The sequence below is a fragment of the Haliotis rubra genome, unplaced genomic scaffold (assembly GCF_003918875.1).
Source record: "Haliotis rubra isolate DU_JTF1 unplaced genomic scaffold, ASM391887v1 Scf288, whole genome shotgun sequence".
NCBI lineage: Eukaryota > Metazoa > Mollusca > Gastropoda > Lepetellida > Haliotidae > Haliotis > Haliotis rubra.
In genome coordinates, this window is record NW_025766955.1 from 451,838 (window position 1) to 470,634 (window position 18,797).

Consider the following 18,797-nt stretch of genomic DNA (forward strand, 5'->3'; position numbering starts at 1 on the left):
CACTGAGACTTTCTTCATGTTCAGGGTCTGTGTGACAGACTAGGTATTTACCTACAGGTTATTGTTCACTGAGACTTTCTTCATGTTCAGGGTCTGTGTGACAGACGAAGTATTTACCTACAGGTTATTGTTCACTGAGATTTTCTTCATGTTCAGGGTCTGTGTGACAGACTAAGTATTTACCTACAGGTTATTGTTAACTGAGACTTTCTTCATGTTCAGGGTCTGTGTGACAGACTAAGTATTTACCTACAGGTTATTGTTCACTGAGACTTTCTTCATGTTCAGGGTCTGTGTGACAGACTAAGTATTTACCTACAGGTTATTGTTCACTGAGACTTTCTTCATGTTCAGGGTCTGTGTGACAGACTAAGTATTTACCTACAGGTTATTGTTCACTGAGACTTTCTTCATGTTCAGGGTCTGTGTGACAGACTAAGTATTTACCTACAGGTTATTGTTCACTGAGACTTTCTTCATGTTCAGGGTCTGTGTGACAGACTAAGTATTTACCTACAGGTTATTGTTCACTGAGACTTTCTTCATGTTCAGGGTCTGTGTGACAGACTACGTATTTACCTACAGGTCACTGTTCACACTGGCTATTGAACATATTCTGTGGGTATGACATGACTTTGTATCCTATACTAGGGCTCCAGGAGACAGTCTGAGACATTGAGTATTTACCTACAGGTTACCATTCACACTGGCTCTTGATACTTTTCTGTGGGTATACACATATATCAACTCCCTTGGGGTCAGTGCAGTCAATATTTTCACACCAATGAGCCCATATGTGTTGTAATAATTATTTCTTTAGTTTCCAGTACGGTAATTTGTATTTGTTCACAAGCTGGCACCCAAAGCACTATCTGCTTCATAGAATTCACTGCAAACTGTTAACCTCACGTATGTCTGATGCAGTGTTCTACCAGAAAATACTGATCAAGACAAAATGAAAAGGCCACACTCAGTACTAATGTAAAATGTGGTGGCCATTACAATAGGTTCATGAATATCTATTATATTGGGCAATGGACATAAATTTTACAAATATACAGCGTATCTGGAGGTCTGCCATACAAGATTTGAGTTTCAAAATTCAGGTGCTTGTGTTAATGGTATTATAGAGGAAACTGACATGAATTGATTATGTCCAAGTGGAATGCACATGACCTGTTCATATTCCCTGCTGTCTAAATGATGAATACATTTACAGCCCATACTTATTCATTTTAAAATATTATGGAATCATTGCTTTCATTCTTATTTTCAAACACTGTTTATTGATAATGGCAGGGATCTTTTAGAGAACAGAAAGTCTAGAATCTGTGTCTTCAAAGTGTACTTTAATCCATCCAAATATTCCAGGAGTCTGATATTAGTGATCATGAAACAGTGGCATATGATCAGTTTAAAACTGTTGAAAAATATTTGTTTCTGTTCAGTATTATTTCTAAAGTACACTTTGAAGACACTTTGAAAATAAGAATGAAAGCAATGATTCCATAACATCTTCTGGAGGCCCCACTCTTTAAGACTATACAAGCAGAAAACTAAACCTCTGTGGGCAGTTTATTCTTTTAACGGTCAAATTCAACAAACATGAGAGAAAAATAGACAGACTCAGAAAGCACCGGAGTCATGCATTAGATAGTTTGTTGGCCACAACATCCTATTTGGATCATATAGATCAAAGGTATTAATGGAACATGAACAACTTCATCAACTTCATCATTTCATCACGTATAGACTGTATTAACTGTGTCTGATGATACCATCTTTGTCCGGTGTAGAATCCCGATGGCCAGGTACAATGTAGAGCTACACCTGTACAAGGCAAATGTCAAGTTGTTCTCCCCAGGTGTAACTGTACCTCCCCCTTGCCATGTCCTGGCAGGTGCCCTCAGCCAACAGATAACAATCTCCTGTATCAGTGCTGCCCTGAAGGACCCTGGATCCTTTACACCGGAGATTGGCAACACAATACAAGCAGCTGGGCCTCACACCCTGATGGGGGGATGATAACGGTAATCATAATTACACTTCCATGGTGACTCCAACATAATGAAGCTCTGAGGATATTTGGTCTACAACTAGCTCTAATGGTAATGGACTGGTGCATGCTGTTAACTGGATACTGCAATATGGATACCACACTAGCAATGCTCAGTGACATTCATAACCATACATTTACTAATAATCGATATAGCTGGAAATCGATCTTTCTTTTTGACAGTATTTTCAAATAATGAGTTTCTATCCATCAAACTTCACTGTGAAGTGATCTGTCTGCCTCACAAAAACCAAACCCTGAATCAGTAACTGCAACACACGCAGAAGCCCCGAGGTCTGACACAGGTAACTGTTGCCACCTGGGTTCATCACATCAATACATTCAGACAGACAGCAGCTCAGTGGGTAGATGATTACAGACAGTGTGATCATGTGGTCACCACACATTGTAAATAAACACAAGCTACCCTCTCCCACACAGGCTGTTCAGGGACAGAAGTACGGTAGTGTGTGTTTAGGTCATTTCTCGATTTGCTTAGGAAATTTCCCAAATCTGCGTCAGTGAACGGATCCCATTGATACAACCACAAACTGTATCAAACGATTACTGCTTATCTGAAGGAAATCCCAGTCCATGTCTAAACTGCTCACACCTCATCCTGTGCGTGTCTTTTCAAGTGTACATGATGTACTGTACAGAACTGGGTCACCTCAAGGGTGTCTTTGATCATGACCAGGTAACCAATTAACACCTGTAGGTATTTACCTTTCACTGGTCAACTCACAGTACTCTTGAATGATGACCCCCTTCTGTACTGACATACTGCAGCTCTTACCTACAATACGTGAGTACTGACTGCCACACAATATGATAAGCTTAAGAAGTTACTAGTACTGATAGCTTGATAGCCTGATAGCCTGATAGCTTGATAGCCTGATAGCCTGATAGCCTGATAGCCTGATAGCTTGATAGCCTGATAGCCTGATAGCTTGATAGCTTGATAGCCTGATAGCCTGATAGCTTGATAGCCTGATAGCCTGATAGCTTGATAGCTTCATAGTAGTGTATTCTCATCTTTAGTCCAAATGGAGGACAACTGATTTCAGATCAGTCAACAAGTTGCAGAAACCAAGAAATATTAAAACAAAGAATAACATGCTTGAATATTTTATCCCATTGTTTAATCTCGAACATGAAGGGCAAGTTTCAGATTACCTCTCAAAGATAGTGAAAACCACAGCCAACTTTGAATGTATCCATGTACAGATGCCCCTGGGTCCTGGCCGCGACCCCCCCCCCCCCCCATCATGTCAGCTGACTGACGTACATAAGCCACCTTGCTGGAGCAGCCTCGTTAGCAGGGTTGACTCATCTGCTGTCTGTAGAGGTGACACCTGATACATGGGCGGCCTATTGTTTCATGTCTCCGCAATCTTGACATTGGGCAGGACCAGGCACAACTTACTTATCTGTCAGGTTAAACAAGGGAGGTTCTGAGGAAAGAACTCTCACTACAGAGTGTCTTGCAGCCCCACACCTCCCTGCTTACACCCCCCTCTGATAAACAGAGAATTACAATAGTGTCTACCTACTATTCAATAACCACCTTAACAGCCCACCCAATTGAACAATCTACTCAACACCCTAACCATCTTAGCACCCTCACTAACATCCAACCCAACCCACCAGCTTCCATTACCTGACGCCTTACCCAACTCATCACCATGGTCAACTGAAGACCGTACTCAACTTGACACCCACTGACATTCCACATGTCCAGGTCGGGGGGATCTATGTCAGGGTTAGGGTTAACATCCCACCCAACTCGACACCTACTGACATTCCACTTGTACAGGTAGGGAATCTATGTCAGGGTTAGGGTTAACATCCCACCCAACTGGACACCCACTGACGCTCCACTTGTACAGGTAGGGGATCTATGTCAGGGTTAGGGTTAACACCCGACCCAACTGGACACCCACTGACGCTCCACTTGTACAGGTAGGGGGATCTATGTCAGGGTTAGGGTTAACATCCCACCCAGCTGGACACCCACTGACGCTCCACTTGTACAGGTAGGGGATCTATGTCAGGGTTCGGGTTAACACCCGACCCAACTGGACACCCACTGACACCCCACTTGTACAGGTAGGGGATCTATGTCAGGGTTAGGGTTAACATCCCACCCAACTCGACACCCACTGACGCTCCACTTGTACAGGTAGGGGATCTATGTCAGGGTTAGGGTTAACATCCCACCCAACTGGACACCCACTGACACCCCACTTGTACAGGTAGGGGATCTATGTCAGGGTTAGGGTTAGGGTTAACATCCCACCCAACTCGACACCCACTGACGCTCCACTTGTACAGGTAGGGGATCTATGTCAGGGTTAGGGTTAACATCCCACCCAACTGGACACCCACTGACACCCCACTTGTACAGGTAGGGGATCTATGTCAGGGTTAGGGTTAACATCCCACCCAACTCGACACCCACTGACGCTCCACTTGTACAGGTAGGGGATCTATGGGAGATATCCATCAAGGTCAACTGAAGTCAGCTTGAGCTAATGGCTGCATGTTACCCAAACACTGCCTCACCCAATGTCCTACACACAGACAAGTGATCCAGTTGGTCTCTAATTATTTACTGGAAGTAACAGGTGAAATACATTGGAGGGTCTCTCCGTCATCCTCAGTCATCAGCAAATGTCAGCCGACACACGGAGATGGACACACGGAGCACAGGAGACAGAAGATGAGGCCGAGGGCTGTTTATCTCATTATGTCAGTTTACTGGTGTTGCAGAGTGGTAGCCTTTCACTGTTGTTTGTTGTGTCAGGGGAGGTGGTCAAGATACACATGGAGGAGTCAGTGACCCATTTAAGGCCTGTGTTATGTCTCCTTTCCCCGGGCAAGTAGGTCACATTTTCCGTGCCATTTGCTGGCTGTTAAAGAATACTGGGTTGTGAAGGGGAGCAACTATGTGTAGGAGGGGAACACAGGAGACCTGGAGAAGTTAAACCCTAAGACATCGGTATCCATCAGCATGTTGAAGAATACAGGGTTGTGAAGGGGAGCAACTATGTGTAGGAGGGGAACACAGGAGACCTGGAGAAGTTAAACCCTAAGACATCGGTATCCATCAGCATGTTGAAGAATACAGGGTTGTGAAGGGGAGCAACCAAGTGTAGGAGGGGAACACAGGAGACCTGGAGAAGTTAAACCCTAAGACATCGGTATCCATCAGCATGTTGAAGAATACAGGGTTGTGAAGGGGAGCAACCAAGTGTAGGAGGGGAACACAGGTGACCTGGAGAAGTTAAACCCTAAGACATCTGTATCCATCAGCATGTTGAAGAATACAGGGTTGTGAAGGGGAGCAACCAAGTGTAGGAGGGGAACACAGGTGACCTGGAGAAGTTAAACCCTAAGACATCGGTATCCATCAGCATGTTGAAGAATACAGGGTTGTGAAGGGGAGCAACCAAGTGTAGGAGGGGAACACAGGTGACCTGGAGAAGTTAAACCCTAAGACATCGGTATCCATCAGCATGTTGAAGAATACAGGGTTGTGAAGGGAGCAACTATGTGTAGGAGGGGAGGACACAGGAGACCTGGAGACATCGGTATCCATCAGCATGTGGCGTCAGGCGCCAGACGTCAGACGTCTGGTACATGTTCCCAAGCAACATCAGTCTTACAGGTTCACCACTTTGTAACCGCTCACAGGTACGGCCCGATCTTCATCAGGGCGACTCAAGGATTTGAACCAAAGTCTCCCCGACCTGCCATTGTCACAACCATGATGTTAGAAGCTGTGTGTCTGGAAAGTTCCCAGATATCTACAAACAACCGCTTGCAATGTCAGCAATGGTGATAGCATTGATCAGTCAAGAAAATGGCTGCCAACACTAAGTGTAATGTAAGTCTCATTTATGAATCACCATACAGGTATTGATCACTGTACGAAGGTCGCTGTAACCTGTCACATGACACCAGACTATTCCAGCCGGCAGCCAGGACATAAACCTACATCGTCGAGCTGTAGCTGAGTGCTCACGACAGTTAGTCTTAAACACCTCAGTACTGTTTGCTTTGTAGTCGATGCTGCACACAGCAATGTTCCAGCTACATATGATACTGGCCTTCACAGAGGAGAGTCTGGACCAGACAATCCAGTGATCAACGTCATGAATGATCAACACTGTCAGGGTAACCTATCGACCAAGTCACCAAGCCTGACCACCCAATTATGAATTAGATGCTTGATATCTTCAGCCTTGGCAGCTGGGGACAGAGAAAGCCCACAGGATTAGTAGGGCAGCCAAGTGGTTGAAGCTCTAATTCAAAATGGCTTGTGTGAATTTCTGGTGATTCAACCATGCATCGTTTGCACACCATCAAATAACCTGGTTTTGAACATCCAATATCTATTGATATGAAGTGTTTTCTGATAATCCATAAACACACACCTGAGAAGAGTGTGACCAATGGGATAGGGTGATCCGACAAGGTGGCTTGTCCCACACAGCATGGCATTGTGTCACTATATCCATGTACAGGATTTTGATCACTGGATTGTCTAGTCCAGACTCCAGTCATGTTAACATCAAACAAATGCTCAATCCAACGAGTTCCATTTAGGGTCACTTTTAATTCAAAACATCTGAAGACAATTTCCGACAACAACTGTTCAGTTAAGAATGGTAATGATGCCTGAATGATGATGATCCCTCATCTCAATTCCCAGGGAAACAAGAAACTCTATAGGCCAAATGTCACCACAAGCTTCCTGTTGTGAACTTAATCAATACCATAACATACGATAAATGTAGTTAATCATAAATGATTAAACGAAAACAGAAAATTAACAAAGGCATCACCGCTAAATCAATATTCACATTCGCCCAAGGTAAGAAATAACAGGGTTTATTATAAGTTAGATTACCAATGTTCACGAAGAAAAGTGTCAGACCGTCGGACAAGATTGGCAGACGGTCAGGTAGAACCCACCAGCCCCAGTGTCTGACCGTATATTTCACACTGAGTTAGACTGATGTTGTTGTATGTGAAATGTAACACTTTGTTGCTGTTTATGAAATATATTAATATTGTCAATGCCAATTATAAGAAATGTTAAATCTGAAATGTGTGTTTAATTTGTATTCTCTGGGTCCTGTGAATTTTCAGTGGGTCAGACAGACATCTGAACATTACAGGACCCAATGTCCTCTCTCCTTGAAACACCATTCGTGAACACAGGATTACTGAAATGTCCGTCATCTGCACCAAGACGTCACACTATTCCTGACCACATCAACATCAGTGATCATTCATGCCCTTCTGCCTACAGGCAGTGTCAGATACTTAGTCTACCAGCTATATTCAGTCTTCCTAGAAATATTGTCAGTAGATGCAAACTAGAATACGACTGTATGCTGATTCTCCAGACCAGAGGAAAACTTACAAGACAAACTGCATCTGGCAATATATATTGACATCTGCTGCCGACTTATCAGCAGAATATCGGCCACTGAGCAGGCATTAATTATTTAGGAAAATTTTAAAAAACCAACATGTCATCAAAATAGCGTGTTTCTCGGTAGATGAGTGCCTCTCGGGCATTGTGTAGCAGGAGATATTTGTTATCAGAGGAATATAGGCTAGTGGAAATATCATTTATAGAAACTATAAACCAATCAATTCAATACTGACTCATTCAGAGTGGTTTAGTCCAAGTAGCAAGTTCACTGTGGCATTTATCGAAAATAATCCCCAATCTGTTACAAGCCCATTAAAACTACTTTGACACAAGTTCATAAGGGAACAATCAATATCATCCATACATTAACAGAACATGAGTGTTGTATACATTTGTTGTACATCAGCATTTCGTTGTTTGTATATCAAGCGAATGAATGAATACATGAATGATAATATCTTGGAACAATATGAATGACTTGACAAGAACATATCACGGTATCTTTTTTTTAAAAATGAATAATTTTAAATATATCCATAGGCCCACTCCTCTTCAACAAGTACAGGTGTCCCTGGAGTGACGATAACCCTCTATATCAAAACATGTCATTCTTGTAACATAACCTTCACTGCACCTCCTAACACTACACTGTACATGGTTCACCTACCAGTTGTTCACTTGTATATATATATCAATGTGACCTTCTAGACATAAACAACTGAGTTAATTTAACACGTTTCTGTTCTAAATTTGCGTATTGGGACGAAACATGAGCACTTGTTACCACCTGACAACTAGAGCACACTGCTAACTTAAAACCAAAGTTGAATGAGATGTCAGGTTCATCATTCAGTGAAATTCAATATTGTAATGTTCATTTCCAGGGTCCTTGGGTGCGTTATGGTGTATTGTATTTCTGCTGCGCTGCTCAAACTGTTCTGTCCACTCATCACCTGATCCCTACGTGTCACCGTATCCCTATCAACACGCTCTAATTGTAATACTGTTTTGTCTCATGCAGACAGATTGCTTAAAATGTCTAATAGCCACAATATTGCTGACTTGGTCATTCTGGTGTACATCATGTCTGTCTCTGCACAACTTTACTGTCTTGTTGAAAAGTCTGTGTTGACAAAGTTCAGGCATGTTCAGAAGTGCTGTGATACAGCATCACCATGTCCCACCAAGCTGTGATACAGCATCACCATGTCCCATCGGGCTCTGATACAGCATCACCATGTCCCACCCTCCAGCTACCACTGTAAAAGAGAATCGTACCACCAGGCTGTGAAACCATTCCCAGCCAAGTGACTCCAGCACAGCCGTTTGACCTACCTAACAAGTTCAAAGTAATTATAGTCAGACTGGAAGAAGTAATGACAGTTATTTGATGTAAGGGTTGAGGTGAATCACACTTGATCACTGCAACCTTTACACCTATAATGGTAGCCCTCATTCCAACATCATAATTCTCAAATGGTTCGAAATGTTTCAATTTTGCTCAAATTGTAACTGGTAAAGCTGACAGAAAAGGTAAATGGGGTCAACATTTGCTAGGTTCAAGCCGGACCAGTGAACTAGGACCAGTGACCAGTCCTCCGGACAAATCCTAAAGTTTCTACAGTTGAATGGTGTTGTGCCTGTGACAGATCAGTCGACTTGCAGGTAGTGTGTGAACCAGTGCGTTGCCTTTCTCTGTGACCAACAGTTTACAATTTGTCAGGATCTTCTAGTGACCTAATTCAGCAATCATCTGTGTGACATTGTAAAAGGTGTCACCCACAGACAGCAATGGAAGGACGGAAGGTGGGGCAACAGTTACTACAACACAAGTTGTCTTACTATGTGGATTGGCAAAAGGATTGTATTGCAATATCTTATACATCCTGCGATATATTGGGAGCTACCATGTTTCACATTGAGTGACACTGATTGAACATGCAGACAGATCCTGTTTTCTACACACTGAGTCTCTAAACACAATATGATGGATCTGATGACAGCAATCTCAAACTAGGTTGGATAGTTAGGGGTTCTTTTCATCTTTTTTACAATTTAAAGTCTGTAAAGTATGCCATTTTGTCAAACATTAATGAAGGAAAACATAAGTTGCGAATGAAAGTCTTGTGCACATTTCACTTAAACAATAGAGACAATCACAAACGTGAAATATGTTTTTACCAAATCTATCTGTTCTTAGAAAGATATACTGCAGTATGTCTTGTTTAAAGACGTATGGCGGTACACCAGTGTTCGGTCGTCCATGAATTCAGCAGATTACAAATACCCTTATTGTTATTATTATTCAATAGTGAAGAAGTTTATATCTGGTGTAAGCCAAGACTATCCACACATCCAGACTTGCCTAAGTATTGAAGACTTCAACCTGAGAGTTGTGGGATAAGTTTGTTCAATTTCAGGGTCTATAAAGACCAGGATGAGAGACCGAACCTAACACAAGCACAAATCTGGATAAAACTCAACTCTTGTCATCCATACATGATTTTAGATATGTCAACATGATTTAACCATGAACTGATAGTTGAATAGCTCTCATAATTACCACGGTTTCAGAAATGTCAAAGCAATTATATGATCTCATAAATGAAGGTTGATAGTTCCACTCAAAAAACATTGTGACCTTTTGACATTTTGCCTGGCACTGCCACCTAATGTCTGACATTTAGTCTGAGTGACTGACAATGTATATCACTAATTGAATATCTTGTGAAGTACAACAGACATCTGATGAAAGGCGTCCATAGTGAAAAATCTGTGTACTGACCTTTGTATTATGAAAGACTGAGGAGAGGTGAGCTGGCAAGTTGTCACTTTCTGAACAGGACATTTGGACAATGACCTATAGCATCATCTCTGCAAAAGTTTTCCTGAACTCAGCAAGTTCTAAAGATCAGTATTCAGTAAACATCACCCTAATGTTTCCAGTGATCATTGATTTTAGCCATATTGGCAAGTCTGCATCTATTCTTATCCACTTTAGAATTTCTAACAGAATGGTCAACAAATTGCAAGGGTTGCCTTGAACCAAGGGAGACAAATCAGTCCAGACAATGTTATTCGTACCATATAGAGTACTGTGAACTTATTTGTGTGTCATCAGTTTAAACAAACTGCTACAATGCTCCACATGCTAGCATCTGTTTTGTCAGACAATGTTATGAAAACAAGTGCTCCGGTAGTTCAACTCTGAGGACATGAGCATAAGTCCTGCGACTTGCAATAACAAGAGGGACTCCTGCAGGGCAGACTGTACAGGACTGAGGTAATCCCAACACATATTACACCTGAAGTCATTGTAGTAATACCCTCTATTGTAACTGCTACATAAGCCTCCCATCTTAACTCATGGGCCTTTATAACACTGGCTTAAGGCCACAATACCTGTCGGTGTTGTCATCAAAGAGCAGTTTGGTACAGGTGAATGGGGGGTCTGGTACAGGGGAAGGAGGGGTCCCATACAGGTAAATGGGGGGTCTGGTACAGGGGAAGGAGGGGTCCCATACAGGTAAACGGGGTCTGGTACAGGGGAAGGAGGGGTCCCATACAGGTAAACGGGGTCTGGTACAGGGGAAGGAGGGGTCCCATACAGGTAAACAGGGTCTGGTACAGGGGAAGGAGGGGTCCCATACAGGTAAACGGGGTCTGGTACAGGGGAAGGAGGGGTCCCATACAGGTAAACGGGGTCTGGTACAGGGGAAGGAGGGGTCCCATACAGGTAAACGGGGTCTGGTGCTGAGAAGACCCACCAGGGTGGTGCTGGACCTCTGTGAGGGAGTGATGACAGCAAATGATGGAGCCTTAGACTATAATTGTTTAAAGATTGGTCCAGAAGACCAGAAGAGACAGTATATCAGTGTTGCTCTATGTTAACAGCCAGTACAGCTTGAACACAACAAAGAGTTGTCAGTTTTATCTAGTTCCAACTTGTATCAAAGTTACAGTATTGAAAACTGGTTCAAAATTAAGAGCCCTCAAATGCTTCCATTCACAGGGTGTACCAGTCTGTCATACAGACCCTGAAACAAATATATCTTATACAGGCCATGCAAGTCAGACTACTGCAGTTTCTGAAAACAAATATGATGTGATATGAAAGTTCTGGCATCAGTGAGACTGAGGTTTTACCCATCTACTCCAACAGTATTTGAATGTAGGTCTGTGTAATCATCACTTCTTGACACATAGGCCGAGGCAAGGATCCTGGATTTTCCTGTTCACCTTGTACCACTGTGATGTGGGGAGCGGACACTTCAGAATGGCCACCTGTTGCACACCACCAGCCACTGCATCAAACTGACACTAACAGTGTCATGGGGGTCACAGTTGATGACAGGATCACACATGGCCAAGACTTGGTTCACTTGATGAGGGTTGGAATGGAAGGGGTGGGTTTAAAGGGTGTGTGTATAGAGGAAACAGTGTGGGTTGGAGGAGAGGGCTTAGTTTCTGAATATACATAATTTGGACAGAAAGAGAGAGAAAAAAAAGAGAGGGAGGGGTAAAGGCATCAGTAAGATTAACACAGGTGAGGGACTGGGGAGACAGGCAGACTAGGGCACAGGATGAACCCCGACAAGCAGCACTGGGGGGGGGGTTACCCTCTCTGGACCAGTAAACACCACTGTGAAATGTCATCCAAAACAAACTACTGGCAAGGACAAGGGTAAACTGTCCTAGTTATCAGAGACTACGGATCTAACTCATTCATGCTACAGAATTTCAAGGGTTTTCTGAGGAATGTGGAAGTGGTGTGCTGTGTACAGGGAGGGAGTAGATGTTTAAAACACTGTCACTCTCACTGTAGTCATCTTTATATTTCTTGATGGCCAAACATTACACTACACCAACTACACTTCAAAACATATGCTCCAGAAATAAATGAGTTGGTGACCTGGCTATAAAACTACATAACATCAGGGAAAGAAACCTTTCAACATTTCCCGCCAGATCCCAGGACCAGTGAGTACACAATGATCAGTGGTCCCGTCAGTACTTCACTGGTCCAAAATAACATTCATACATTAACTTAATTATCAATACATTTATTTAGTGGTCCTGATGATTTTTTACTAGCCAGGGACGACAGGACCAGCATAAATTCCACACACTGAACATAAATATAGTATCAGTTAACAGACTTCTTTATTTAAAACTTGACAGTCACACATGCTGAGCTTACACTGTCCTCTCACTCAACCCCATCTGCCTGACACATTCACCACTGATGACACTGTCATGACATACCGAGGTAGGCCTCATGCCTTCAGTACTTACACTGTGCCCCAGTCAATGAGTTGATCTATCTGACCAAGTCATCACTATATCCAGCATCATCAACCCATGACTTCACAGAGAGTTCCCCATCAGGTCCACAGCCAATCTCTTCCCCCAGGCTAATGCTTCAAGCCATCACCATAAAGATCTTTTCGCTTTTGATTCCGAAACCATCACATTCAAATTAGCTTATGTAACCTTCAAACACTTGTGTCCAGCACACAAAGAACGTCCCCACCCCCATGTCATCCCCAGGTAACAATCAGCAGTAAGCGTGACTGAGTATTGTGAGGCTGAGCCCTCGGCTGGACGGGTTGGTTGGTGTGTTACTTACAGGTCATACACTGCTGGGATATACAACTGCTGAAATACACAACTGTAATATACAACTGCTGAAATACACAACTAATATACAACTGCTTAAATACACAACTGAAATATACAACTGACACATATTACTGAAACTTATATAACTGAAATGTACAATCGAAATCTACACAACTGAAATACATCGCTGAAACCTTCAACAAATATACATAGGGGGAAAGTACAACTAGAACAGACAATAGAATTTGTCCACCATGGGTAGATAATAGCCTAATACCCACAAGAAGCACGGAGTCATGTCACCAGGATTGTACCTTGACCTACTAACAACAGGTCTACATGACCTCAAATTACTATTTTCAAGGGTCCTTACAATAAAATGAGGTTCATGCAAGTAATGAAACATGCCGCATCCTGAATGATTTCATTGTAATTTTAATCACAGGAACTTATTAAGAATTTGGTAAAAAAAGTGACATTGTCTCTTTGAATGCAACAATCATCAGTCCGGAATCCATTCTATACACGTTTGTGTCACGACTAACACCTTGAGTTACAATTATAATGTGCCGTGGGTACAGTTAACTATCACCAGTATATCTGTCATTTAACAAAAACGATAATCTGTCATCAGCTCTGAAATACCTATGTGAACCTTGATCACCAAGTTTTAAGAATATTTGTCAGTAAAGGTAAAATATGACAATTGGAAATTGACAACAACAGAATAGCAAAAGCCAGTGAAAGTAAGCTATGGAAGGTCGTGAATGTAATGTCAATCTGTGCAATAACTGTTGACGACCTGGAAGAGTCGAATCTTGTCACTTTACATTTACGGTAGATGTAATAAAAGTTTATGGCAGCTATTAGCTAAACTTAGAAATCTGACTGGCTGAAGTATCAGACTGTAATGGCTGTGTAAACACCAAATAACACACAGTAGTTAAGGTTGTTGTACCGATTTCAGATAGTCCATCGTCAATTACAGTAGCACATTTCAAAGCAGGAAATAACAGAGACTTGTGTAATCAAGCAGCATTTTCCTGCACAATTTGTGCCGTGAGACCACCAGAGAATGAGCCGGTTAACAATTGTAACAAGAAAAGTCTAAAGGCAAGCAATGAGCCTTGACCGCTTGTCTGAACAAAGACCATTTGTATCAATTATTCACGACCACTCAGACATGAAACCATTATTATTTTTCTTACGTGGAAAACTGGAATATCGCTGTGTGTAAAAGTTTCAACCATGGGACGCCATAAGTGAATAATTCCTACTGAAACACTTCATCTGCTAGATCATGAATATTCAGCTGACATGATAAGACTAAACCACTAACATTACCAGCATTTAGAGGTCTCAGCAAGGATTTGATTCTCATTCAATATTAACATGGTGCATCCATGTTTGACTGATAGCTTATATCATAGATTATTCAGTATTTCACATTGATCAACGTCCAAGAGAGACACTGTGAGCACATTTCGGAGTGGCCCTGAAACATGACTCCTTGTAGGTACAATATACATGTCAGCTTCTCACCAGTCTGAGAATATTGGCAATGTTGATCCAAAGATCTGTGTATGTTTTGACTGGTGTAAACTTGTGGGGGATACAGGGTTTGACATGATATAAAAATATCCTATAGTGAGCATAATTATTATCCAATCCTACAGTACAGTTTACTTTACCAATTTACAGGACCATTATAATTCCTGCAAGGATTCTTGATATTAATTATCTGGGTTCCACAGCCGTTAGAATCGTCTGTCTTGGCATCAGTGACTAAGACAAGATATACTGGTATGGGATATACTGGTATGGGATATACTGGTATGGGATATACTCACCTACAACCACACACCACAAGTCATAAATATCACGAGGTTATCAAACCACTGTCCAAACAGCTGATAAACATAATACCTCCACTGTGTCGGAGTCCTTCCACACAGCCTCCTGTCTCACAACCAACTACGGTTCTACTGAACATACCACGGATGCCATCTCAACAGTCCGTGTGTGACATCTCCAAAGTCTGGTCACATGGTTTATAGGTAAACATACATAGAATCGGCGTTTGAGTCTTCAAGCAGCAGTTGGGAAAAAACAACCATGATAATCCACTGCATGGTTCCCTAAATTAACATGGACTCCCCAACTGGTTGTTTTGTGCTTGTAAATTTTAATCGTTTCGTTATGGATAAAGTACTGTGTGCGTGTGAGCTCTGACAAACTATACCACTCAATTCTTGCTAGGGATAAGAACTTATTATCAATTTCAGGAACAATCAAAATATTACAAGCCCTCTGTGTATCAATGGTGATGATGTGGAAATTGTAAATGATCATAAATACCTTGGCACAATTATAGATAGTAAATTGAATTGGAATGTATATACAGATGCTGAGATTACATTTCCTGTGCAAGTTGTGATCTTTTAACAAAAATGAACATGTATTATCCCTCTGTTATCAATGTTTCGTTGAAAGCGTTTTAACTTTTTCGTTCCAATGTTGGTATGGCCCCTTATCTCAGGTTAACAAATCTCATTTAGAAAATACTGTTTTGATTAAGGATAAAATAGCAGGAGTGAGTGAGTTTGGTTTTACGCCGCTTTTAGCAATATTCCAGCAATATCACAGCCGGACACCAGAAATGGGCTTCACACATTGTATCCATGTATGGAATCAAACCCGTGTCTGCGGCGTGACGAGTGAACGCTTTAACCACTAGGCTACCCCACCGCCCCCTAAAATAGCAGGAGTTTCCTTAGTGTAACAATCTGTTGTTGTTGTATCTTTATGACAAAAGAGTTTTGAAATTATCTATGACAATTTTGTCTAATCCAGATCATGTGTTACACAGTGAATATGTCAAGCTCCCTTCTGGAAGGAGATATTTAGTACTGCGTTCTAAAACCAATTGAGGTCAAAATACATTCATTCCTTTCAGCATTCGTCTTTTAAATGATCAAAAAGATATGTGTATGGATGTCGAGTGCGCATGTTTTATGCATCATTTGTTACTTGTGGTGTTGCTTGTCCTTTATTGCTTTTGTACAAGAGCTCAGTAATGATGAGAAGTGAATTCCTTTCAAGGTAATAAAGTATTATTATAGTTATTATTATTATTAATCAGAAATGTGATTCCTTTTATATATACAACTGACATACAAGAATCAGTGGGCACATAATGATAATCATATTTGCATTGAAAGTGGAGCAATAAATTTCTTTTAATGGGATTTTGGCAGCCAGTAGAATGTAAATGAACACAATTCACATTCTACCTGTGTCTTGTCCTACCTGATCCTCTGCCACGTGATGAATAAGGTATGCATATCACAACACAAGCCTTCAGTTACTGGCAGGCATGATACATGTCTTCTAGCATCACACTGGTCCACTAGCCCCAGACTACTACATTGTGTGGGGAAGACAAAGTCGAAATACACCGGTGGCTATAATTCTCAACCAGTATTCACTGCTTATATTTTGCTTTGAATTGGAGCTGAATAAAACTGACAGGAACTGTAAACATTCAAACATGTTTCAACTCCTAGTAGCACAATATTTTCACCAATCTGGACTAGACTTCACACATACACACAAATTTCTGAGGCTGCATTCATATACGAGTTTTGTTCGCGTTAGCTGCTAGAAGCAGCTTCAAAAGTGGGTACGATGAAGCAACATATATGATAATAATTGCAACACAACGACAACAGTCAGTCTGACAGGATGCAAGCAAGCTCGCTGGTTGATCTGTGGCTCACTGACATTTAGAACTATCAATGAAGGAAGAGAGTGACCTGGCTGTCCCTCAAAAATCTGTTCTGGAATGAACACAATATATGCATACATGAGGGGTTTCATGTAGGAAGAGAACTCATAACAGTTGAGAAGATTTTCCTGAACAGGCCAGCTGAGATGATACTATGTTGTTTGGCGTCTGCCTTGTGTCTACTCAGACTCCTCTCAATGTGTATGGGTGATATCTCATGGGAAACATCAAGTAAATATGCGATAAGTTCTGATCACATAAAAGGTTTGAAGTTTCTGATTATACAACAATGCAACACATAAAATTGTCCAGAATATTCAAACTACTTCGTCATCAGTTCGGTAAACAAGTTCATGAGGAACTACCAACCATGAAATGTACAAAATAAGATCAAGTAAAGTAGAATAATACATTGGACAGAGTGATGTCATGATTTTACAGTCCGGACAGCGAACGGAGAAGTGTTGTCAACTGCTCATATCAGAATGCTAAACAAAGTGACAAAGTGCATTTAAGTTTATTCAAAACAATGGGCCTGGCAAACTGCTGTGATACAGTGCATGCAACAAATTCTTTACCATTTCGGTCCCAGCTAATTCTAACAACATAATTCAGCATACACTTTTTGTATATTCTTGGTTCTCCTACAGGTGCAGAAGAAATTAGCTCAATGGCTGAGGTACAAATATTTACACTCCTTGCTTAAGTGAAACAAAAATAGATCTTTATCTACCCTTGAAACTCAAAATTGAACAGGATAATGACCCACAGTAGAAATATGTTTTGCCTTTATAAAGTCTAAAAATATCATGCATTATTTAGATGAATACGGTAAAACTAATGCAACAACGTCCTTCTTGAAATAACAGGAGACAGTGTCAAGTTGACCCTCTTAAATTTAGAAAGAATGACTCAAGTCGTCTTATATTTAGCTCAAACCTGTGAAAGAAGTGATGCCTTTCTGTTTTAAATTCATGAACCGATCACAACATGTTCAAAACGTTAAGTTCAACAAGTTGTTAATTACCAAACAAAACTATTTCCACGAAGCTCACCTGTCGAGCTCACGAAATATTTCACACCTGTAAACTGTGTTTCAGGAAGTTGTCGACATCCGATGATGATCGTCACTCCACCCCTCAAGTTTGTTACTCTCTTATTGCCAATTTACACATGATGACTCTGCATACGAAGGAATGTTAAGTACGAATATGATACTTACATTTATATCGACAGTAAAATCCGTGCCATCGAGCAGCATCACAGTGCAAGTCAACACATTCTTTTTCTTGGCGGGGTGACCAAGATCCGTCCTATTTTTGCGCCCCCTTCGGCTTCGTCGCTTGCTCAGAAAACGGAAAAAGGCCGACATATTGCTAGGTCAGTCTCAAACACACACTGGTAACTCCTTAATTAGGCTTCATCACTTCATGGCTACAAATTACAAAATTGCTTTCCCTAAAACCCGCATGATTCACAGGACCCTTTCCAAATCAACCTCACTGTCATCTCCGATATTTTCCACAATGATTTTCCCTAACAACTATTCATTTATACTTCTGTTAATTCGTATCGCCTTCTGTCGGCCATTCATTGCAATGGGCACTGTTTCGCATACTGTTATAGGGACTCATATTTATTTGGGTTTACATAAATGTTTTGCTAGCCTACATCATTTGATCTATTTTACATCATTTTCCGAGAGTGCCTGTCAGCTACCCAAACATGTTTTGTTCAATACTTTTCCTATGATTGACAATATGATTATTAGATTGAATACAGTGAAATGGACTCACTTGTCCTGTAGGCCGACTAATCTATTGACTATTGTAAAATATGCAAGAGTATAAAACATTCAAAGTCTCTACTGGTTTATAAAATAG

General features: G+C 41.3%; 1 protein-coding gene across 5 annotated transcripts in view; it reads right to left on the reverse strand.

The window, feature by feature from the left end:
• The window catches only part of LOC124281677 (band 4.1-like protein 5), an 84,704-nt gene extending 66,275 nt beyond the window's left edge, over positions 1–18,429 (reverse strand). For all 5 annotated transcript variants that reach the window (XR_006899958.1, XM_046717626.1, XM_046717627.1 and 2 more), the window contains exon 1: positions 18,137–18,429. Coding sequence is in view for 4 of the 5 variants with exons in the window: in XM_046717626.1 (XP_046573582.1) it covers positions 18,137–18,286 (150 nt within the window). In the remaining variant the exon portion in view is untranslated. The remainder of the gene's footprint in view (positions 1–18,136) is intronic.
• Positions 18,430–18,797: the final 368 nt, after the last annotated feature.